Raw genomic sequence first — 26,036 nt, forward strand, 5'->3', positions numbered from 1 at the left:
CACGCGGCGCTGTGGTGCATACAGTTGCATAAGCAGCGAAATGCATGTCAGCACTGAAAAAATGATGGTGGCACACTTTTGAACTAAAACACATCAGAGGTGTTTTGGTTCAAACGCACACTGATACCATTTTCTGTGCGCATTTCACCACTTATACAATTGCACACAAAGCAGTGCTGTGCAAAGCAGTGCAGTGCAAAGTAGCACACTGTATGCAAAGCGGTGCATTGCGGGATGAAAAGGTATGTGTATAAATGCCCATAATTACTACCATGGAAGTAGCCCAGAAAGGAGAAAAGCAAGAAAAGTCTTTGGGGATGAGTGGGAAAATGGACTTGCATTAGATAGGGATGGATCCAGAGATGGTGAAGTGGCATGGTTGCATGTCCTTTTCAGACTACAACATAGGAGTAGCAGCCATGGACAATTTAAAGTCCCTGAATCAGGTAAGAATCCCCCTCCCCCCTTCCTCCTTCATGCTTAACAACACATTTGCTCCCTTCCCATTCTCCCCTCCCCTATCCACTGCTGCTGTCTCCACTGTCTTTCACTTTTCTGGGGCAGGGGGAGCTCCAGAACCACTCCTGTCCCATTGCAGTGAGGCAGCATGGCAGTGGGCAAGTTCCTCCTTGCTGCCTGAGTCCTCCTTGGGGGTTCCTTGCCAGGCCAGGAGCAGGCTCAGAGAGGGGGACACTGCCTGCCACCACCACTGTCCCCAGTTGAGCTCAACTCCCCCCACAGCCCAGCTGGAGTGGGTTGGAGCAGTTCTGGGGTTCTCCCCACTCCTGGGGCACCCAGAGACAATGGTAGCAGTGGACAGGGGAGGGAGGGAATGTGAGGGGAGGGGACATGCTGCTGAGCATCAAAGATAAGGGAAGAAGTGCCAAAAGCAGGGGATGAGTTTGGATTTTTTACCTGATTCAGGAACTTAAAAAGTCCAAGGCCACTATGGTATGGACTTCCTGGCAAAAGCAAAGCTGGGAGAAGTAGCTACAGCCACCCCTGCAGCACCAGTCACTATTCCTGCACTTCCCTTTACAAAATCATGGATCTGTTCATGATACTAGAGTCTGAGACAAATTCTCAACCTTCCCAGGACTCAAGTAAGTCCCATTAACAGGAATGAGATATACTACAACTGCATGTTTTTATGAAATCAGTAAAATTGTGGCCAGGCTCAGGTATGCAGTTTATGGTTGATGCAAAACTGCTAAGGACACCATATACAGGTGTAGAGTAGATTACTGCAAGTTGATTTCTTCACAATAGAAATAATTTCTCTTTCCCTTCAACTTTTTCTCCCCTCATTCAGTCTAGTGGTGACCTCTTTTCTTTTCCTACACAAAATCTCCCCAACCATAGAGCAAAATCCTGCCTCGGCTACTCCTGCCATCTAGAACTTCCTTCCAGCCTCCCTCTGCTTTTATCTCATTTCAACATACAACAGGAAATAGATATTTTATCCTTCCCTACACCGCTAATTTCTCTTTCCTTCTGTTACTCTTTAGAACTGTACTTAAAAAAAAGTAAAATCTTTAAAAAGGGGAAGAGGGAGGACCCGGGCAACTATAGGCCTGTCAGTCTTACCTCAATCCTGGGGAAACTCTTTGAGAAGATCGTCAAAGAGCACATCTGTGATGGGCCGGCATCGGGAATGATGCTCAAGGGCAACCAGCACGGTTTCATTAGGGGCAGGTCATGTCACACCAACCTGATTGCCTTTTACGATCAGGTCACAAAAGCATTGGATGCAGGTGTTGCCGTGGATGTAGTCTTTCTGGACTTCAGCAACGCCTTTGACACTGATGACCAGCCTATCCTCATTAAAGAACTAGGCGACTGTGGCATCAATGCCTACACAGTCAGATGGATTGCAAATTGGCTGAAGGGTCATACTCAGAGGGTGGTGGTGGATGGGTCATATTCGACCTGGGGGGAAGTGGGCAGCGGAGTCCCCCAGGTCTCGGTCCTTGGGCCCGCACTGTTCAATTTCTTTATCAGCGATTTGGATGACGGGGTGAAAAGCAACCTGTTCAAATTTGCTGATAATACCAACATTTGGGGTGAGGTGGGCACGCTAGTAGGGAGGGAAAGACTGCAGAAAGACCTGGATAGGTTGCAAGGGTGGGCTAACAAAAACAGGATGTGTTTCAATACGGACAAGTGCAAGGTGCTGTACTTGGGCAGTAGTAACCAGCAGCACATTTATAAGATGGGAAACTCCTTTCTTGAGAGCACGGAGGCAGAAAGGGATCTTGGAGTCATCATTGACTCCAAGATGAACATGGGCTGACAATGCAAGGTCATGGTCGGCAGGGCTAACCGGACCCTATCGTGCATCCACAGGTGCATCTCAAATAGGGCCAAGGAGGTGATCCTCCCCCTCTACGCGACACTGGTCAGGCCACAGCTGGAGTACTGTGTCCAGTTCTGGGCACCCCACTTCAAGAGGGATGTGGACAACATTGAGAGGGTCCAGAGGAGGGCCACCCGCATGATCCAGGGACAGCAGGGCAGACCCTACAGTGAAAGCCTATGGGACCTGAACCTGTTCAGCTTTCACAAGAGAAGGCTGAGGGGGGACCTGGTGACCGTCTATAAACTCACTAAGGGGGACCAGAAGGGTTTGGGGGAGACCTTGTTTCCCCTAGCACCCCCCGGGATAATAAGGAATAATGGCCACAAGTTGTTGGAGAGTAGGTTTAGATTAGACATCCGTAAGAACTACTTCACAGTTAGGGCGGCTAGGATCTGGAACCAACTTCCAAGGAAAGTGGTGCTGGCTCCTACCCTGGGGGTCTTTAAGAAGCGGCTTGATGCCTACCTGGCTGGGGTCATTTGAGCCCAGTTTTCCTCCTGCCCAGGCACAGGGTTGGACTTGAAGATCTACAAGGTCCCTTCTGACCCTACTTCTATGATTCTATGATAAAACCTGTAAAGCATTCTGAGTTACATTTTACAGAAAACACACTATCAAAAGTAACACTGTTGTAGCACAGGTATCTGTAGATGCTTCTACATGTGAGATCTGATGATTCTCACAACTAAAGAATCAATTTTCATCAGATTTTTGGACTACGGTTTGTTATAAATGTGAAACTAATGTGAATTCAAATGGAGTTATTACAAACAAGCAGAAGTCCCAATAGAAGATACAAAGATCTTTAGCTTAATTCTCTTTCATGTACCTCAGTGTATATGAGGTACAACTATACTAAAATCAGTAAAGCGACACTAGCATAAATCTGATGTAAGAAAAAGATATATTCTAACTAACCATGAAAGCTAACTGATAAATACAATAGAGATCACAAACACCTGCAGCATCTTATAGCATAAAGGGTCTGATCATGTTTAAACTAGGAAAGACTAATGGATTTCTAAAAACGTTTTTGTGATGCCATGAGTTATTCTTCAATTTTCAAACCAAGATATTCAACTTCCTTATGAAACTCTTAATGTAAATTTATAATAAAGGAAGTGAGTTGTTACTTAAATCATGATAAATAGACCCCATGCTAATGCGCTTACTATTTTCTTTCTTTTTCTAATGTCTAATAGAGAAGAAAATCACGTTACTCGGACCTTGACTTTGAAGTAAGTCTGACTGAATTATTCCTACTTATTAAAACTGTTTTAATAAAAAGAAAATGTGAACTGTTAGTGTTAATGTATTTTAAACCACCTGATATAGTACATATTATTAGGATAATTTAATTGGGTGCTACATAGAACACAATAGATACTTAATTAAGATTACTTTGGTGTGAGTTGCTTGTAAAACGTTCTCAGATCAAATCTTTGCATAGTACTAATGAGTCATTGTGGCTTCTGTTCTTAAATTCCTGCACCATTTAAGTTTAGTCTGTTTTTCCTTTTTATAAATCTGTTAATTTTTGGTGGTGGTTAATGTTGATTTTCTTTTTGAAAAAGACTGTCTCTGTTATGGTGAGTAAGACAATCTGCTTCATTTAACAGTATCTCTTCATTTGGGGTTTTTCTGGCTACTGGGCTTTTAAGATTTTACAGTTGATTAGTGATTCTGCTTGTGTCAAGTTCTGAATGCCCAAGGGCCATCACTGGTCTCCTGCTCTGTGAAATTTGAGTTTTTCTAGGATTTCTCAGTTTGGAACCCTAAATTTGAGAGGCAGACACTTTGTAAAAGGCAGGACAGATTTGCATTTTAACTAAATCAGAGCTGTACAGTTTGAGCTTAAGCTCCAGTTTGTGAAAGCTCTTGCTATAGATCTCTACTTCAAATCATTTATGAAGTTAAAATCTATCCTGCCTTCTGCCTGACTTCAGACTAACACAGCTAACTACTTCTTCAAAAACATTGTAGTCATTTATGAAAAAAAATAGCTTTGGCTGTTAGCTACTCCATTTTATGCAGGCACAAACACTGTGGAAGTCTTTCAGTTTCCTGTTTATTTGGGCTTGGCTCTAAGTAACTATATTCACTAGTCAAAGCAATACAGCATACAACGTTCAGCAGAATATTAATGATTTATGGATTTTAAGTTTTGCATAAACTGTGTGGTCATGCATGTTAATAGTTTGATATAATTCATTATGCGTTTCTCCAATGAAACTGAACTCTCATATTGTTTGCATAGAGCACCAGTCAGTCAAGGCCAAATTTTGACAACCAGAGAGCACTATATAGCAACCATAACTTTAAAAAAATTATATGTTTTCAGAGACAAACACAAGAGTGGATTTTTCTTTTTATGTTGAGAGGCATATCTTGCATCAGAGTTAAGAATCTGGCTTCCATTTATTGCTTATGGGTTGCAAGAGCTTTATTAATACCATTATTATCGCCTTTAGTAGATGGTATGGCTTGCTCTTGAGTTATATGTTGTGTGAAATTTGAAGCATAAAATATGAACGTGACAACTAAACCAAAAAGATTTGCAGGATTAATACCTTTAACATTTAAACACCCTAAAGCACAGACCATATTGGGTACCATAGTGCCTCCATAAAACTTAATTCAGTGAAAGAGATAATTATTTTAGGCATTTTTTCAGGACCCAATCATTAATGTAGAGCAGAGTCTTTTCACTTAGAATGAGAAAGAGCCTTTGTGTCACATGAAAAAAACCCAGCTCCACAAGTTAAATTCATTTCTGTGTAATTACAGAATTTTCTAAGAATTTACTAATAACTCTATTGTCTAGCCTGTAGTAAAATTATTTTCAGTTTTGGTCCAATAAAATTGGCATTTCAGATCTTTTTTTAAATGGTAACAGAACAGAATTCAAATTCCTATAAAACTCTCATTTTAAGCATAAGACATAGTTCAGCCATGTTACTAGTGGCCGTGCTTTCATATTGGGTGACTATATAGAATCTAGACAGGCCCAGGTCAACAGCCCAGATCATTAGCACTTGGAGCCATCGTGGTATCTGAAGTAATTCATCTCATTGGTTAATTTTGCCCTGTGGCAGTGCCTTGAGGGGGAAAATATGAATGCCCTGAGGGGACGCATATGAACAGGTACAAAAAAGGTCTCTCTAATAAATCAATTTAAATTCCATTTTGGAAAACAACACTAAAATCATAATTGCACTGTTATTCCATGGTGTCACTGCAGGCAAGAGTTAGGGTTGTTTGACTTTTAAAATGCATTTTCAGATCTTAACTTGTTTGGATTCCTTTGAAGTTTAACATTACCTCTAAATATGTTGCGTTTGTAATGCTTGTTTTGTGGATAATTACTCTTACACACCCCAGATTGACTCTCAAATTTAACACAATTTAATACAATTTTCCTTCAGGAAATATACATATATTCACACAAAAAAAGGAAAAAAAGGAAAAGAGTATCAGTAAAGTTCCTAAGGAGATATATATAGATATGTATATGTATAGATATGTATATGTATATGTATCTATATATATATATATATATATATATATATATCTATATATCTATACATATAGATATATAGATATATCTATACGTATAGATATATATAGATATATATATACATACACACACATACAAAGGAGGAAGAAAAATATATATTAGTAACAAAGTCTAGGTGAAAAGTAATTCTAAAATTAAATAAAAGCAGTATGAACAAAAAAGAAATCTGAATTACACAATTCCATTTAGAAGGTCAGCAATTCAGTGCATTTCTCTCTGAGAACATTCTCTATGGCAACAGGTATTAAAGCATCCTTCCTACCAGTCAATTGAGCACAAACAGGGACAATATTGTTCACATTCTGTTCTCTAGTGTCATCTATCCTGTTATACATTTTCAACTGACTCACAAAGTGCATGCTACACCTTTTCCTTGTGTTTGGTTAGCAGCTACTGCAATACTTATAATGTTTATACACACACACACATTTATATATCTCTGACGTTGCTTTGAGCTAGGCTGTATACTAGGGGTGTGTAAAACGGGCCGTATTTGATTCGGATTCAGCCCAAATCAGGGACAGTGATTCAATTCTTTGCTTCGGATCACTGTCCCAATTTGATTTGTCCAAATCCGAATCTGAAGATTCGATGCTGATTTGGAGAATCAGTGATTTGGCCATTCCAGCTTTAAAACAGCTTTACATGTTTTTTTTACATACCTCAAGGTACCAGGCATGGCTCATGAACGCTGCAATGCTGAGGTGGATAGAGCATCCCACAGGAGTGCAGGGGGGTGGGGAGGCCGCATGCTTGGCAGTGAAGCCAGAAGTGGACCAGAAGTACTTCCAGTCCACTTCTGGATCCACCAAGCAGCACACGGTGGGCCCCTCTGCACCCCCCCGGCTTGGCATTTGGCCACGGGGGGACCCTAGGAGCCCCCGCCCCAGACCCAGAAGGCACCAGTTGCTGATCCAGAAAAGCACAAGAGGCACCCCACCCCACCCCACCCCCGCATGCTCCCTGGTGGACCTGGAAGTGGACCGGAAGTGCTTCTGGTCCACTTATGGGTCTGCTGCTGAGTGTACTGGGGAGCCCCCCACACTCCTGTGGGATGCTCCATCCACCCCAGCATCGCAGCATTCACAAGCTGCCTGGTACCTTGAGGTATAGAAAAAACATTTAAAGCTGTGTCTATGTCAGAATCGCCAAATCTTTCTGAATCTCTCTGAATCACTTTGGAGGGTTCCGATTTGATTCAGATTTGGAGATTCAGCCACCAAATCAGGCCGAATCTCCACAGGATTGAATCAGGGACCAAAGCTTCATATAGCCCTACTGTATACCCACAAAGGGAGACTCATTTAATAGAATAGAATAGAATAGAATAGAATAATTTTTATTTGAATCATAATTTAGTGTAGGACATGTTGAAGGTTGTTTTGTATCACACTGTAATTTGCTAATGTGACATGCATGTCAGAAAGCCCATTAGCACAGCTGAGTTTCATACATAATATTTAAATGCCCTGGCAAACCGAGACCCCAGGACTGGGGGGGAGGGGCTTCCTGATCTCAGGCCTCCAAAACCTTGTGACTAAAAACTGCATGAACAGTTTTTAATAGTCCTAAGCACTGGGATTTTAGCATAAGAGAGCCTATCCCCAATATCAAGGTCCAAGTGCCCTAAGAAGCACACATGCAGTCCCACACACGTGCACACATGGGAGCTGCCAGGCATAAAGATCTGCAAGTGCTGGGCAGGAGGAGTTAATTGGCTCTTTGTTCTTGGCAAGTTCAAAGCTGCACACCCCACAACTAGAGCTGCTGGGCCCTTGACTTTGAACGTGCAGACTCACATGTGGGATAGCCTCATATACAGGTCTGCTAGGTGCATGGCTTTGAACCTGTTGATCAGAGGGAGCCAGTTGACTCTCCTCAAATAGCACCTGCAAACCCGTGCATATGACAGACCCATGCAGGGCTGCACCATGGCTGACTTCCAACTTTCAGGTGCATGCCAAGCCTGGGATTGCAATACTAGGTTTCACACATGCTGGCAAGTTGAAAGGGCACCATAGGAAGGGTGGCTTTGGGGTCCAATCCCCCATGCCAGGCTCTCTGAACAGCCATACATCACTGGGGTTTGGTCCCTCATCCCAATAACCATGCATCCTGTCATGAATGTGTAGCATAGCAGGACCTGTGATTGTTGGGATCCAGGATCAGATCCCATTGTACCATTAAATTAATAGAATTAACCATTAAATTAATCATTAGAATAGCTATTAGGTTGCTCAGAGCTTCATTATGAGATGAATCTGACCTCTGCCCATAACCAGGATCAGAGGTAATATTAAACCTTTTGCTATCCCTGCTCCTAGAACCTGCCTTGAGTCAGATCTTCACATTGGGCACTCTGTGTCTTGTATTTCCACAGTGAACAGTTTAATATTTGGTAGCACAGCTGGTTCTTAGAACTATGATTATAACACAGACTAGAACATAAGAGTTTTATTTTGCAGGAGGAAAATGCCACTTTCATTGCCACTATGCTTTGATAGTTTATACAGAGCAATGCAATCTTTTTGACTCTTGAAATCTTCCTAATGACCAATCACAGGATTAGCTCTGCTACAAAAGATTGATTTAAGATACCATATATGTACCTCTAACTCAGTGCAGTTCAATGGTTTCCTATACACAAACTAGAACTAATAGTAATAAGTACAGCTAACTGTCCCCCTAGTACATAAAAGTACAGCTAGTTCTTTGTTTTAGACTTCTTAAAGCCTCCCCTCATCCTAACACTTCACCCCTTTCTATCCTGCATTTTTCCAGTCTTTCATCAGTAATTTTCTACCATAATTTATATATGCAGTCTATTTTATCACAGAAAAGCAATAAGAAATAGAATATAACAAACATGGCCAGTTTTTATTATGTGTAGACTAGAATTATGTTTCTTCCTATCTTTCCCTGAAGTTGAAATTATTACTGGCTCAGCCAGAATTTATATTTAGGACTCTACTGCATCATACTTCTTACCTATAAGATTCACATACTATTTATTTTTATGACCAACCGTAGCCAGTCTGCCTTAGGGAATTAAGGGCAGAATACTCTCCATAAAAATGTTGCAGTTTTCCTGTATTTATACTCCATCTTTATAAACAAAAATCACACAGAACAGGTTTGATAGTCATAAATCCCTATTCAAAACTCCAGATGGGCTTTTGCATGATACTTCATTACAATCACAAAATATATCTGGTTCCTGAAAATGTTTCTATAGCAAGTATATGAAGAATGCTTATGAACCATCAAGAATATGACCTTTTAAAAACCATTCGCTAGGTCTTTTTTACATTTACACATACTACTGGTTAACAAACTAATCTTAAATGTTGCTGTCAATAGAGCATAGGGGGACAATTAATAAACCCTCCCTGAAGAAAAAAATAACAGACATGTATTTGCATCCAGTGTTGTACGAAATGGCCCCCTTGCCACATGTTCAATATTCAGGGATTGTCCACTGTAAGGAAAGTTAAAAAGCCCATCCATGGCCTTACTGATCTTAGGGAAATGTGGCTTTCCATCCTTAATACTGGAAAGGCCCGCAATGTTATGGAAGCATGATATACTTCAATTATAGAAGACTAAAGCATTTCCTTTGCACTTTTTAGGTATTGCCCACTGCACTTTGAAGTCATCTTTCTTTGTGACAGTGGGCAGACTTCACAGATAAGTTGAACATTAGAAAACGTGTTATTTGAGGTAGGCATTGGGCAAGAATCTGCAATAGAATATTTGCTCCCAAGGAAAGAGTTTGAGTTAAATCACTTTTTTTACAAAAAGGAAGATTTAATTAAATGAATAGGAAAGGAGGCTAAGAAATCAAGGACACCTTCTGAGAGAGCACTGTAGATGATCTAGGAGCTGGGGTGTACCAAATAAAGCATTCTGATCTTCTGAAATAATACTCCTGATACATCACTAACTGTGAATCTTTCCTGATAAACATAGCAGAGATTTCCATCCAGTGGCAATGTGTAGGGGGTTCACATGCACCCCCTCAGAGAGCTGGTGCACCCCCAGACCAGCTGTGCTCCCCACTTAGGCGACAAGCAGGGGGAAAGGCGGGAGCACCAGTGCCCCACGTGCAAGTGTCGGCCAGGGCGTGGGAGCACTGGATGTAGCGCTGTGGCCACTTCCGGGAGCACCATGGTTACTTCCTGGTCAGCGAGATTGGCCGCGGGTTGACACCCCCACCCCCCCCACCTACCCCCACTCAGCGAGATTGGCTGCAGGGCCCTCCCCAGTCCCTGACTGGTCACTGGGGGGGGGGCACGTCCCCCCGACTATCCATGTTTCCATCCTAAGAGCAAAACCAAAAATATGAGTATTGTTGCTTCCCAATTATTATTATAGTCACCATTTTACAAGATTTAGAAAGGACCTACAAAGCTCATGAAATAAAAACAGAAACACCGTAACTAATGATACCCAAGAGATGCTGTCTGTGTCAGTTCAGTTCATGCAAAAAGAGCAACATATTTATCTTTAGATTCTGAAAACCTAGATTCAAATCCATTTAAAATTAAAAAGTGACATGACTTTAGTGGTCTCAATCTAGGAAGACACTTGTTTAAAAAAAATCTACCACCTCACTTAGAATGTTTAAAAGTCTCTATGAAACAAAATTAGCTACCAAAATAGCAGGCAGGATTCACATAAGAATGGGTTTCGTGCATCCCACGCATCACCTGAAACATGTCTGACTGTACACAGGACTATCTTTTTCTTTACTATCTTTATCTGTTTCATATGCACTTAGATTTGCTCAATGGAAATCTAAATGCCCAACTTTAAACTAGTCTAGTATAAGACTAGACATAATGACAATGGGAATAGAAAACTGAACCATGTTTATAAATAAGCCTACCCCATAGCTCATTTTATCAATTATTTTTCTTTGTTTTTTCATAATATCTTTCGATCATGTTTTTCACTAAACAATACCATATTTCACTGATTGTCTACATTTTACATTTACTTTCCCATCTGGGACCATGAGAACATTTAAAAATGGAGATTCCAAGTTTAGTAATATATCTGCAGCTTTTATGTAGTTCTTAGCAGTCTGCTTGACAGGGCAGTACTCAATTGTACTATTTTCATATATATTTAATGTATTGAATCATAGAATATTAGGTTTGAAAGTGAACTCAGAGGTATTTTATGCAATCTCCTGCACGGACACAGGATGTGCTATTACTAAACCATCCTAGACACCTGCTTATTCAGCCTCTTTTTGAAAACTTCCAAGTAAGGATATTCCATAACTTCCCTAAGCAGTTTATTCCTTGGTCCTATGGATCTTACAGTTAGGAAAGGGGTATTGTTTTTTCTTTCACTGTGATTTAATTTAAATTGCTTCTATTTAAACTCAGTACTTTGTGTCATGCTCTCTGTCACAAGCGACAACACGACAACAGTTATTACCCTTTTCTACCTCTTCCTCAATTTCATTTCAGTTAAATTACTTCTGATTTACTAGGACCCCATATTTCCCAAGTACTTCACAAACATTACACAGTAAAACCTAACAGCAAAACAGCATCCTCTAGTAGGTGGGCAAATAAATATAAGTAGATATGGGTCATGCTTCGTACAGCAGCATCAGGTTATATCAGTGCAAGGAATAGCCTGTGCATTTTTGGTCACATGGGATTCAGCTCATATTTTGATAGGCTCTAACTGTTTTTATCAGTTGCAAGTAATCTCAGAATGCATTAAAAGATCATCATCTTAATCCTTCATATTTTAACAGACTATGCAGCAATCTGGCAGGGTAACTTGTGTACCAATATACATGATAATTAATAGCACTACTACATCTAGCTATTATAGGACCCTAGCTGGACCATACTTTTCAACTCTGTCTCATGTCATAGTATGTCACTGATCGTAATCCCAAAGTATCCATGTTCCATGCCAGTTTGGTGTTAGTTTGTTTTTATTGATAAAAGCTTTAGAAACATATTTATATCAGAATTAAAGAATCATAGTTTCATAGTTTCTAGGATCAGAAGGGACCTGAACAGATCGTCAAGTCCGTCCCCCTGCCCTGGGCAGGAACGAGTGCTGGGATCATAATACCCCAGCCAGATATGTATCCAACCTCCTCTTGAAGACCCCTAAGGTAGGGGAGAACACCACCTCGCTTGGGAGCCCATTCCAGAGCCTGGCAGCCCTAACCATAAAGTAATGTCTCCTGATATCAAGCCTGAACCTGCTCTCAGTCAATTTGTGGCTGTTATTCCTTGTTGTTCCAGGTGGTGCCCAGGGGAACAAAGCCTCACCTATTTTCCGCTGGTCCCCCCTGGTGAGTTTATAGATGGCCACCAGATCCCCTCTCAGTCTTTTCTTGTGGAGGCTGAACAGTCTATCTTCAAGGGCCTGGCCATAAAACTGAAGTTATAAAAAGGTTCTTTTCTAAAGAATTCCACTGTGATTTAATTTTCCTGAATAAACAGTGGGGGTTTTTGCCTTATTTTATGTCTTGTTCCACAATTTGGTCTTTGTTTGGTAGAGAGTAATGAGCTGGAATGAAGAGGGCATATATTTTAAGTAGGCTGTGAGGCAAATAGGAAGGCAAAAGAGCTAGAAATCAAGAGTTGCTGGATCCCAGTACTGTGCTCAGGTCACCTTTCCAGACTGTGATGGATCAAAAGGATTTTTGGAAATACATTTGGAGGCACCAAACCGGGGAAGCAAAAACAAAGAAAACCCTGGGAGGGGAGAGAAACTAAATAAAAACAAGCAAAAGCAAAGAAACCAAATGAGAAAAATAAAGCAACAAAAAAAAAAACTATGGAGAGAAAATTAGATAGAAACAGTAAAAAAGGTCATGAAGGGAAAAAAAAAACCTAATCCTGTCTGAGGGAAAAGGACCACCTGCTTTTTCCATCTTGCAGAGGGAAGTGGGTGGAAGAAGAGAATGCAGCTTCTGTGGCTTTTTTCTCCATCCTCCCACTCTTAAGGAAGGCTTTGTGCAGAGACACCGCAATGCAGACTTGGATGGGAGTGAAGGGAGGTGCCAGGTCATCTCCTCTGAAGATCCTTCTCCTTCCCATTTTCAGTGCAGGCAGCTGGTATACATTAATATATCAGAAAGTATATTAACTTACCCTGTTTTCTACTTACCTGTTTTCAGGGGGATGGGGGACTTCAGCCATGGATGTGGTTGAGGAAATGTAGATAAAGCAAGGAAGTATATAAAGAAGAATTACGTAGGGCATTTAAAGGAAGAAAGCAACAATGGAGAAAAAATGGACAGTGTTGTTTATTCTCATCATGCTAAACATATTGATTGTTCTTTACAAACACCGAGATGGATAGGGAACTAGAGAGAAAGGAATAAAGCTGGCCATGAAAATACAAAGAAACAGAAGAGATCCACTGCTTTATGTGGATTGTATTCATTATTTTACAACAATAACATCTAAAGAATTTCTCTGGCAGACAACCTGCAGAAAGTATTTAAATTCCCATCCCACCTGCTTCTCTTCAGGAATAGTGTAACAAACTGAGTAAGGCATTTACATTATTTACATTTACTATTTAACAAATACTTAGGTAAATGATTCGGACAAATATCAAAAAGCATTCAGTACGTTCTAATCTGTGGTTAAAAACCTCCCAAATGGAGACATGGGTTTCACACACTTATACTAATTCCTGGTCTAAGGCCATTTTTTTTAACCTGCAAAATCTGTTTTATTCTCACTATAATAGTTTTTTATTTTAGTCAAATAATCTGAGAAGTAGACCCTTGCCTTTTTTAAATTCTGTGTATATGGAATTTGCTATATATTCCTTGCTGACCATAGAAGTAATATCTTCAAAAATGTCCATCAAGTTGCTTAAGTGAGACCTCTTTCATAAATTTAGGTCATCTATTGCCAGCTAAATTATGTTGCACAAGGAATTTCTCACAGAATCCTTCAAAATTGTTTCCCTTGTTCTCCATACAACTCATGTTAACTTAATCGGTCTGTAATTACTAGCTATATCTCATGTCCCTACTGTGAATAATGTTGCCAATTTCCAGACCTTGGAAGTCTGATCTATCATCCAACAACTCCTCAAGTCCCAGAGTAGCAGTGGTGGGAATAACATGATTGTTATATTGCATGGGTAAAATTGCATGGCTAACAGAGTAGGTAGGTGCCCTTCATGCCATTTATAAATGCTAGAAATGGAAGATAAAACAATTAAAATTTCATATGGCTATACTATTATTTCAGGGCCAGCTACTACCAGCCTGTATTAAGTAGTGCTGACCTTAACTCCATGCAGTGACTACTACTTGCTTTTAGTGAGAGAACAAATGCAGGCATAATAAGAGTATAAAGGCTCCCTTAAGTGTAGGGACTACAGCTATGAATAGTGCTTATATAAGCCACAAAAAAAAGAAGCAGGGTCCATGTACACATGTGGTATCTGAGCTGTTCCACATACAAGTGTGTCACATATATTTCTTGGAGGTGGATGGAGTTATTTTTTCACTTTTAACAACACAAATCCATTATTTGCATGTAAACCTTGATATCACAAAATAAAAAATCAGCTCTTTCACTACTTTATTGAAATAAAATTGAAGGGTTTACTACATTTTAAGACTGCCTACTAAACCAGGGGTAGCATCTTTCTGAAAACAGTTAAAACTCTATTTATTCTAACAGTTTCATGGGTTACATTGTCTGCTGGTATTAATTTGGCACTGTTCAATTGAGGTCAGTGGAACTGCACCAGTTTTCAGCAGCAGTGAATGTGGCCCATAGCTCAGACAGATGCAGTGCTAATTACAGGCTCGCACAGCAGATCATTCCAGGCTCTTGGAATACAAACCCAATGTACTGCTGAAAATCTTCCCCTCCAGAGCACAATTGAAATGTTATTTAAACTTCATTTTGTGAATGTATGAATGACTTGAAGGCATTTGATTGGAAAGATAACATTTGAGACCCTTAGGATTATTCAGAGATGACAATATACATTAGCGAATCAAGCCTTCCATAACATCAAAGTTATGATTTTTGTCCCCACCAACAATGTTTTCAAAAAAATTATGCCTATAAGCTGCATTCGCACCCTATTGTCCCTTCATGTTGAAATTAAAATATTAACTTCAACACTGAAGGCATTTCTAGAAACCAATTTTAACTTGTGAGTGACTAAGATCTTCCAGAGAGACTGCCATCACATACATAATACATCTGCACTAGCACAAAAGGGAGCATCTCCTGCTTTCAGCAATTTGATAACAGCAAGGATAAAAAAACCCAAAAATGTTGTATATGGGCATTACATTAAACAGAGCAGGTAGGAGGTTGAGAGCAATTCATTTCCATTTATTGAGTCTATAGGGGAAATACAGTACTCCCAAATTCACTTTATTATATTGGGGAAAATAATGGTGCTTTAAAAAATGCCCAGATTCAACTACAAAGATTAAGCAATTGCATTCTATTTTACAGAAGGTCATGCATACAAGGAAGAGGCATATGGAATTGTTTCAGGAGTTAAATCAGAAGTTTCAGACTCTGGACAGATTTCGGGATGTACCAAAATCAGGAAGTATGGTGAGTATTATGTTGCATTTTTATATGGCTGACAAATAACTGAACTGATAGGAGCACATTTAAAATTAGTTTTCATCTACCAGATCCAAAAGATTTATGGCCTTATATTGTGAGCCACTCAAATGTTGATTGGTGTTAGTGCTAGCTCAGCTTGAGGATTCAAAGGTAAGAATGCCTATTCCAGGCTTCCCCCCTACCCTCTTGCTCCACCTCCTCCCAGAGCTCCCCCAGTTCCCCTGCCCCTGGCACTCCCCCCTGTCCCTTGGGGTCATCCCCCCCCCCCCGCCTTTCCCTGCCCCCCAGGGCTCCCTTTTGCCCACTTTTGGCTGCCCATGTTGACTACCCCAGGTAGCAGGCAGAGAAGGGTTAACCTGCCTACCCAGTCCCTACCTCCCCCCTACACTAGGCTGCCACTTTTCTCTGAGCTGAGCCCACCCAGAGAGCAGCAGGCTGGCTGCAGTAGCCAGGCAGGCTTGTTATCCCTCCCCTAGGGCAGACAGCATGCTTACACAAGTAAGCTGGGGGGGGAGGGTAGTGAGCAGGGATCTGGGGCATGGAGAGGGCAGTGGGGGCAGTGGGTTTGATCCAAGTCAGTGGTGGGTGTGTTTACACTAAGGTGTAGGCTTGAGCGGCTACCCCTTAATATAGCAGGAGCTGAGTAAAACAGATTAGAGGGACATCAAATCCTGCCCTGGGATGAGCCACTTAACATGTGCTCAGAACTAGTTTCAGGTGCTAATGTGCAGACAGTGAAGGTGTTAAGAGCTCCAGGAGCCACCCCAATTTACCATGTAACACAAAAAAAGTGTCTGAATGGTTTAATGTGTCCAGTGTGGGGGGGAGGTGTTAGTTGTGTTTTTTCTCTTTTTTTTTGTAATAGTCAAATGAGTATTATATCATTTGTAAAAGTATCTTCAGCTAAATTCACTCACAGTTAACACACTCTGTGAAGTACACAGTGTCCCTGTAGGACTGTCTCTTGTCTGCAAGAGATCTATAAATATTTACCATTTGAAAAAAAGGCAGTCATTCCTGCTTAAATGTTGTCTGTGCACAGCAAAATAGAAAGAAAAAGTAAATTATAATCTGATTAGATTTGATTAATAGTAGGAAAGGGAATAGTTGATTCTCCTTAATTAAAATAGCTAACTTACTGAGCCACATTTATTAATCAGAAATAATACTATACTAGTATAAAAATGCAAGTTAAAAAATATTTGGCTTCAAAGTCTTTTCTCTTTTATCTATTTGCCTAGAGCTGCACTCAGCTCTGAGGGACAGATGTTCAGCCAATGTAAAGTCAGTGAAGCTACACCAATTTACACCAGCCAAAATCTGTTCCAGATTTTTTGTTCCTCGGGGCTTAGTTAAGTTTTAGCTGTGGTCCATGAAGGCACACATCTGATTCTGGCATTCCCTTCCAATTCAAATTATGCCTTTTTTTTTTTTTTTTAAAGAATTGAACCAACTTGAATTATCAAAGGAAAACTTAGCTGGAACAATTTTGTTGCACAAATCCAAGATGATTTTGATATGAAACATGTAACTGGCCTGAGGCTTATGAAGGGTTTGTTAATAAGCAGCAGACAAATGGAATGCTCCACTTCTCAGCAGTGGTGTGTCTAGAGCAGGGTAACTGGGGCAGCTGCCCCGGGCACAAACTTGGCACAGGGAGATGAAAAATAGCTGTTACTCAGCCGCACAAACACAATTGCACAGTGCAATGGCAACTGGAAGCTGTTCTGTGTGTTATACCTCTGTTTCTCAGGTGCTAGATGAGATATTAGATTGCATAACTGGCCAATATTGGAGTCCCAAACAAACCCTTCTCTAACATGTGGAATTATAGTAACATGTTGGTAATATAGTGGTCAGCCTTTAGCCTCAAAATTCATTCCTCCCATCAGGAACAGCTTCATCCTGCAACATGTTTAGAGCCCTCAATTCTCCTAGTAGTCTACAGGAAGAGGCCTTTCACATCCCAGCTGGGAGCAGTTCTACTGGTATCTCATAAACAGATCACCAAGTTATTCCAGTTTCAAACCAAGCTAGCAACCTCTATTTTGCATAATTCTATAATTCAAGATCAGAATGTCTTTTCATTTATTTTTCCCTTGTTTCCTTTTCTATCAAAGTGTTAATGAATTAAAGCTTTCAGTGCTAGTCCACACCATGGCCCTTGCCATTTTCTATTCAAACTTGGCACTTGCTAGAAGGAAAGGGTTTAGCTGGCAGCTCAGGTAATGAGGCTGCCAAAGTACTGATTGCTCACAGAGAGGGAAAGACAGAGTAGTGCTGAACACCAGCCAGTTTGGCTCCCTTCAAAGTCACTTCCTCTCTGTGACTTTATCATCTCATGAGGCTACCTCAATGATCAAAATTATAAACAGAAAGCACTTCATTTCCTCCTTTGATTTATTTCCCTTTCCTCTTTTCTTCTTTCTTCAGGAAAACCCAACACCGAACAAGGCTCCATGGGACAGTTTCAAAAACACAAGTGAATACCAACACTATACTACGATAAACGTATTAGACACAGAGGCAAAAGATGCTTTAGAACTAAGACCAGCAGAATGGGAGAAGTGTCTGAACTTGCCTTTAGATGTGCAAGAAGGTGACTTTCAAACAGAAGTTTAGCAAAATTTAAACAAACTGAACAAACACAATGAATTATTTGCACTGACACTAAAGAGACTTTGGGAAGCCTGACATTCCTGTCTGAACATTGTGACTATTTTATGTCAGGATCTTCATGTGCCAAATGTCAGTGGTTTTTTTCGTACAGTATATTCCCACTGGTAAAGCTAGTGGCGAACCAGGTGTACAATTCTTACCATCGTGTGTTGTAAGTACCCGTGGAATGGATTTGTAAGGTAATCTTTATAGATAAACCTCAAGCAACGATTCATGTTGTAACAGCTTCATTTGGTTTAGTTTTCAAAAAACTTCACCATGAAGCACAATGTATATATTTATGCAGTTTTTAAAGTTTATAACAGTCTGTTTGGCCATTACTACACTTTTTACTTTATAATATAAAAGCAAAGTTTTTGTCATTAAATGAATGTCTGTTGAGCTACATTCTTCATTGCTTTAAATGCAATAAAGTAATAATCTCACTTTTATATGAATAATATATTTCACATCTTTATTATTGCAGTTTTCTCTGGAAAGCTCAGACTAGCTTTCTCTGCTGCAGCTGTGTATAAAATATTTAAAATGTTGTATGGTGTAAATAAACTTTTGTCTACATATCAGTTTTTTTAGTGCATTTTATTTTGGATTTGTTGATCTGAAATTTGCATATTTATAAAGTTTTCTTTAAAAACAGATACTGAAAATGTATTCAGAGTTGTAATAGCATACTGTTATAACTCCTTTGAGGCTAATAATTTCTCAAATGTAATAGTAGGTTTGTATAGCTATTCTGTATTTTCTACTCAGATATTCTTTGGAGACAATGTACCATGTAAATTGGACGTGTCAGAATACTGCTCCAATTGTTCTTTTATATAAGTATTATGTTTTTTCTGTCTTGTTGCAGAAAGACAACTAATAGAAAATAAGTAAGCTACTATGCACTACACCCAAAGGAAAATGTTGATTGATAATCATTAAATTTTCTGCATGTACACAATGAGAAGAAAGCCATTTGTGCTTCTTGTTGCTATTTAACAACAAGAAAAACTTTTGCACTAATTAACAATCAAAAATCAAACATATTTCTTAAGGGGAAAAAAGAGTGTGCTTCATATTATAAATAAAGACACGTAATTTATTTTATATCAAGAACTATAAATTTAGAACTAAATCCACAAATGGATGTAGGCAGCCAGCTGCTTCATCCCATATTTAGTGCCTACATCTCATATTTAGACAATCAACATCCCTGCTCTGGTACCACTTGACCTACAGACACCCAAAATCTATACATTTCTGAGATTAAACTTCCATCAGTGTCTAAAGGTCTGATTCTGAGCATGCTTAAAAGTGCCTCAGTCCCTGCTGCACTGACTACTCAAAAGTGGGGAAATATTCAATGTAGCTTGGACTAGAAGACTGATTCCTTTAATCTGGTTGTTAGGGTACACTCCTGCAAGGAAAGAAATGTGCATTCAGTGTTCCTCAGGCAGAAAAGGTCCTAGGTCTCCCACATCTCAGGGCAGTATTCTGAAAAAAGATCTATTGGATAAAAGGCCACCAAGGTATTAAGCACTCTTTCTCTGGCCATTTTTAGAAAAGAAAGCATGTCCCCAGTTCCTTTATCAAATGACTGAAGGCTTAGACATTTAACTTCAAGAAAAGATTTAGGGCTATGAATCCTGTTAGAAGGAAGAATGTAGGATCATAAGATCACAGGAAAGTAGGGCTAGAAGGGACCTCATGAGGTCATCTAGTCTAGCCCCTGCTCAGGAAAGAATCGCCCTTAATTAAATCATCCCAGTCAAGTGTCTGTATTTATTTACTGTCAAACCTGCTCTTGAAAATCCCAGTAATGGAGATTTATCAGCTTCTCTAGATGGCCAGTTTCAATGTTCAATCACCCTCATAGTCAGAATGTTTTTCCTAGCTTTCAACTTAAATTTCCTCTGCCATAGTTTGAGATCGTTGTTCCTACTCCTGTCCTCTATTGCCACAGGAAAAAAAAAAATCTACCTCTATACTCTTTGTATTCTCCCTCCATCTCAAGGTAAAATTTAAAAATACAGCCCTGGTCTTGGCATCCCTAATGGCTACCTCATATGGAACCCTAAATGTACCAATATGCTGTATAGAGAGCTTAGCCACCTAACTTGGCGGTTGTGCATTGTGTTATGTGGGTGGATGCCTAACAACTAGGTGCTGTAATATTCAGCATTGCAATGCCTAAGTCTCCTTTGTGGATCTATCCTGAATCAAAAGAGAAAGACTGAGGGAGCTGACTGTGGGTGATTTAATAAAATCACTGTGGTCAGACTGAAAGATGAGGCCAAAGCCTAGTCCTGAATGTAAACTCCTTCACATTTTGAAGGAGTGGGTTTGGATTAGAAGTCCTGGATTTGGATATGCCCCTATGTTTTTGGAATCAAACACCAACCAGGAAAGGCCTTATTTTCCACTTTGGGTACAAATGCTGCTAAAAATTCATATTCTCACAATAGATTCATAGATGTTAGGGTCGGAAGGGACCTCAATAGATCATCAAGTCTGACCCCCTGCATAGGGGGTACAGCCCCCTAGTAGTACAGCCTAAGAGAATGGAAGCTCCTCAGAGGGAATAGGTTTTATGAAAACATCAGTGCAGGAGATTTCTGCGCCATCCAATGCCATTTTCAGGCACCAGCCACAGTCCAGTCCCTAACTAATATTTGTACCTAATCCTAAACCCAATGTGGAAAACGGGGTACATTTATGCTGCAATCACAGTGACTGCAGTGTAGTGTAGAGACAACTGAGCCCTGAATTAGCTATAAACCACCTAGCACAAATACTGGTAGCTGCAGTGGCAAAGAGTTCATTGCAGGCTGCAAGACCCACCCAAGAAGAAGGGTAAATTAACTGCACTGAGCTCTATGCTTTTGCAGCTCTGCTGCTGCCAGTACCTGAACTAGCTAGTGTAAAGATAGGACAGGTATTTCTACAGCGCACTGTAGTCGCTTCTGTTCTGCAGTATGTACTTAAACACAGACCCATTTTTATTGATAACCTGTTGGCTGCATTACCTTTCTTCATGTATGTGTACACAAGAATTATTATATATTAATATTGTCTTAATATATTTCATAGTTATAGTAATTGAAGGCCTCAAGCGCATGTTAGAGCACAACACTTTCAATGATTTATTTGTCTGGTGTAATGTTAAACCAGAGCTCTCCTGTCTTCTGCATGCAGCCAAGTCTTTGAGAAGGTGGTTTCTCACTGTCTCTGAAATATTGCAGCACTAAGAGAACAAATGGACTGTATAAATGTGTTATTTATTAATAATTTTTAAAGCACTGTCTCTGTGTGTGTGTGGCACCTATGCTATAGACAAACAAAAATTCATGCCTTGCCCTAAAGGGTTTGCAGCCAAAAAACTAGACCCAGAGAAGACCAAGGACACTGGAAAAACTAAAAGAGGGAGCTGATGCTGGTAATATTTTTTATAAATGTATAGCTTTTTCTTCTATTAAAAACCAAGTTTAAGACCAAAAACACATTAGAAAGTTCAACAGTCTAGGCATCCCAACCTGTTAGATTTTAGATGCTAGAAAGTTTTTGTCGGTTTTGTTGTTCTAAACAGTAAACATTATATGAAAATATAACAACTCAGTTTAAAAAAACAGAATCCCTGAAATGTGTGCTTTAAAAGCAAATGTATCACAGCTTTGCAGCAGAGTGAGGGAGTGATTTCTAGCAGTTTACTGCTGTACAACTGTGGCCCAGCTGCTGTTGTATGGGGGAGCCAAGGTTACAGGGCACATTGCCCTCAACAGATCCACATCAGTCAGACAGAAAAACAAGACAGCTAAGTCTTTTCTACTTGGTACAGCTAGTGGGGAAGTGCTCAAGCTGAAGGAACTAGGGGGGAAAAACTAGATCTGCATTGCACAATTTCCATGGCAGTGTACAAAATGATGTCATTGTATCCAGAATTTTCCAGGAAGGTTAATTGTGAGTCATTCAGTTGAACATTTCCTTTCATGCTCTGTGACATGCACTGAAGAGTATAAGTGAAGACGGCTGCTACTAAGTTACCATAGGTAGAATGATAATTTCACCATTCTGATAGTGCCATGGAGGGGAATGGCCTGGTTGAACACAGGCACAGTGTTGTTGAGCTTGTATAGCTGAGATGCATACAAATCCTGAGAGACAGATGAGAGTCCTAGCAGCTATCTGTTTTGCTGTCTGCCCCAGAGAAGCAATGTCGTGTTTCTCCGAGAAGCCTGACTGCCAAGACTTTCCTGCCAGAAAACTCTCTTCTGATGTGGCAGGGAAAACAGATGACAGGATTATTTAAAAATGGATTAATTTTATATGGATTACATTTTTAAAAATATCAATTTCTGTTCAAACTTCCCCAGTTTGGAAATAATGTGCTGCTTCTGCACTGCCAGAAGATGCAAGTTTGAGCACCAGGAAAACTTACCACTTCTGAGGAGATGATCTCTATTATGCAGAGGCAAGATACAGTCGCTATTTGTGGGCCCCCTCCCCCCGCCCCCACTAAGTATGGATGTAATAAACCCACTTATTGAAACTTCTACAGGGAGCACAGCAGGCATTTTGGCGTATCAAGGGTTTGAGCGTGAGTCTGTCAAAAGGATCCAGGAGGCTGTTAACCAAGGAGACAGCTTTTCCAGGCAGGCCTGATTTGATATGGCCCTTTTATCCTTCATGTTCCCTGTTCCTCTTCAAGCTTTTCAGGAACATTAAAATGAATCCCTCTCCTTCTTCAAGAAAAGCACACACTAGGGATCTCAGACCTACTGATTGCACTCCCACTCAGATGACCTTTTATACAGTTGCAGCTTGCCTCCCACTCCTCTTCCAAGTGCTAGTGAGCACTTAAAAGAAAATTTTCTTTTTTTTGAGGCATGAATTCCCATGAAACTGGAACTTAGGAAATCTCTCTCCCCTCTGATAGCCCTTCCGTCAGACACTAGGAAAAGGTATACATGGGCTAACAACTAGCAAGAGAGTAGGCTTCTCCTCTTTGTCAGAAGACAGGAAGTGCTCATAGGTTATTATCCTGTTTTTCCAAGATGGCCAAGCCTCAGAAAGACAGCAATTTGCAGCCAAATGCATATAATTCATACTAAATTCAGCATAAGCAGCTTTCCCTTAAGAAAACTCTGTTCTGCTCCTTAATCCAGAAGAAGAAATGCACCAGAAGTAGTTCAGTTTTGATGGGGCTTTTCCATCTAATGATTGTTGAATGTTAAAGGCATTAGCAGTCCTTGGGGCAAAGCTTGGACTCCCCAGGTCACCCCCTCTTGCAGGTGAGAACCTTAGTTATAATCATGGTCCCACCTGCTTCTTTGTGCTGGCCCAAAGGATCTTGAATTGTTCTTTTTTCCAAAGTGACACAATTTCAAGAGAAGGGGTAGAGAGTGTCATTTCTCCCAAATAACCTTATAGGCAGGGCACTCTGAGGGGGGAATGAGGGAAGTGAGCTGGCATCTCCTCTGGTATGGTGGCTATATAAACAGATCTGCAACAACCTGGGTTCCTTTATTACATAGGAGCTTTTCTTCTTAAAAGAAAAGAGGCTTAAAAAAAAGAAATGCTCTGCATTTCATTTTTAAAGAAATGACATGTCTCTAACTCCAGGTAGGGTATGAGGTGGAGTATGGACAGTGAATCTTAACTGACTTAACAACCAAGTTCAGAGATGTTGACAACTAGCCCGCCAGAGGCCCAGAAATGGGTACATATACATGTACTCAGCATGTGCCTGTTAGATTAGGTAGTGAATGAGTCAGTATACTGGTTTGTGTGAATCCCATTCTGAGGTAGCTAACTGGCCTCAGCGGGGAACTTTGACACTTAACCCAGGGCTATGCCTAAAGGAGCGAGGCATCCAAATGTGATGTTCAGCATTGCAACGTGTAAGACCTTTGCAGCTCCAGTCCAGTGAATCTCAACTCCGGGGTGCACTGCAATCCTTTCAGTGATGCCACAGCATGCCACGCAATGTTTGCACTGCTGGGTATGCAAGCATGATTCACAAGATAAACCTATAGGGCACCTATATATGTGCCTGACACCTGCTTTGACATGTGCCAATTAGCATGCATTGGAGCAGACTCAATTAACTGAGTCTGCTGGAGATTGCTAATTATCATGCTCCACCAGCCTCAGTGTTTCATGTATTTAGTGTCCCCCATACTTCAAAACAGTGGTAGGGGCACTTTGAAGCTCATCTCACAAGCTTTAGTTAAAGCGCCCCCACAACCATTTTGAAGTGTGGGATGGTGAATACATGAGATGCAATGGGAGCTTTAATTAGAGCAGCTCCCAAGCGCTCCCAAGAGCTGCTCAAATTAAAGTGCCCACCCACCACCCCAGAGTACACCCAGAGATTTCAAATGGAAATGCATAGTGTTAAAAACATTCTGGATGTATCTACATGTGCAATTAGCATTGGGAAAGAAACTCTGGTGCAGTTTGCCCTGAAGTCAGCTGCTCCCAGGCACAGCATCTTCATGTGCACCGGGGAACCACAGCTGTTTGAGCTGGGGTGGAATAGCCCTGTGCTGGCAGGGAGCCAGGGTGGTCAGCCCTGTGTTCCAGGTAGCGGCACTGGGTGGTGGAGAGGAGGGCTGGGTCACAAAGGTGTCACTGTGTGGAGATAGCCCCCACACTATAGCACCTTCGTGCCCCAGCCAGCCCCAGTCACCATCCACACGTGTGTTGAGGCACACTAAATGACTACACCATAGGGCAGGGGCGGGAAATTATTTCAGGTGGAGGGCCGCTTACCCAGATTTGGCAGGCTGTTGAAGGCCGCATGGGTAGCCCCGCCCCTTCACAGGTGCCTCACCCTTTGACAGGTGCCCCGCCCCCTGGTCACCATCTTGGGACCAATGTCCTACGGCCAGCACCGGTGGGGCCCAAAGCATGTGGCAGGGGTCTGTGGAGCTGGGTTGGGTTGCACCAGCAGGGAGAGTGGGGAGCTGGCCCAGCTCCATAGAGCCCCTGCCGGCTGGGACCCTGCGCTCCTGCCACCCTGCTATGGACCTCGCCAGCACTGGCCCCGGGACGCCAGTGTGGGCCCTGTGCTCCCACTGGCTCCTGCACCCACACACACCCAGTGCCCACCAGCCCCGTGGTATAGGCAGGGGGCAGCGCACAGGCCCGACCCCCTTCTCACTGGCAGGGAAGAAACTGGTGCTGAGCATGAGGCAAAGTGGCCCCTTGCCCACCTCATGGCCGGCACTCCCTGCAGGTGCTTGCAGCCCATGCAGGGTTGTCTAGAGCAGGCACAGGCAGCCACATGTGGGCTGCAAGTGCTGCAGTGCAGGGCACTGGCCATGGGGCAAGCGAGGGGCCACTTTTCCCCATACTCAGCACCAGCTTGTAACCCAGCCCTGCTGCCAGCCTGGGCTCCAAGCCGGCTCTGGGCTCACCCATCGGCGGCAGCAGCTGTGGCCCCACTGCTTGCTGCGTCAGGCAGTGTTGGCTGCTGCTGCCCGCCCGGAGCGCACGTGCTGGGCAGCCCAGAGGCAATGGTGGCAAACACTGCCCAGCGCGGCAAGCGTGGGCGCCACAGCTGCTGTCACCACGCACAGCCCCGACGGGCAAGCCCAGAGCCAGGGCAGAGCCCAGGCTGGCAGTGGGGCCTAGTTACAAGGTGGTGCTGAGCATGGGGGGTGGGGGGAAAGTGGCCCCTAGCCCACCCCGTGCCTGGTGCTGACTGCTGCAGCCACTCACAGCCTGCATGGGGCTGCCTGTGCCTGCTCTGGACAGCCCCGCATGGGCTGCAAGTGGCTGCAGTGCAGGGTACCAGCCATGGGGCAGGGGAGTGGCCACCTTCCTCTGC

General features: G+C 41.7%; 1 protein-coding gene across 4 annotated transcripts in view; it reads left to right on the top strand.

Moving 5' to 3' along the window:
* Nucleotides 1–18,786, top strand: part of ADGRB3 (adhesion G protein-coupled receptor B3) — a 733,084-nt gene extending 714,298 nt beyond the window's left edge. For all 4 annotated transcript variants that reach the window (XM_059730831.1, XM_059730825.1, XM_059730832.1 and 1 more), the window contains 3 exons: nucleotides 3,562–3,597; nucleotides 15,425–15,529; nucleotides 17,978–18,786. In XM_059730831.1, the coding sequence (XP_059586814.1) occupies nucleotides 3,562–3,597; nucleotides 15,425–15,529; nucleotides 17,978–18,166 (330 nt within the window). In that variant the 3' untranslated portion in view covers nucleotides 18,167–18,786. The remainder of the gene's footprint in view (nucleotides 1–3,561; nucleotides 3,598–15,424; nucleotides 15,530–17,977) is intronic.
* Nucleotides 18,787–26,036: the final 7,250 nt, after the last annotated feature.

This window comes from Alligator mississippiensis, chromosome 1 (assembly GCF_030867095.1).
Source record: "Alligator mississippiensis isolate rAllMis1 chromosome 1, rAllMis1, whole genome shotgun sequence".
Lineage (NCBI taxonomy): Eukaryota > Metazoa > Chordata > Crocodylia > Alligatoridae > Alligator > Alligator mississippiensis.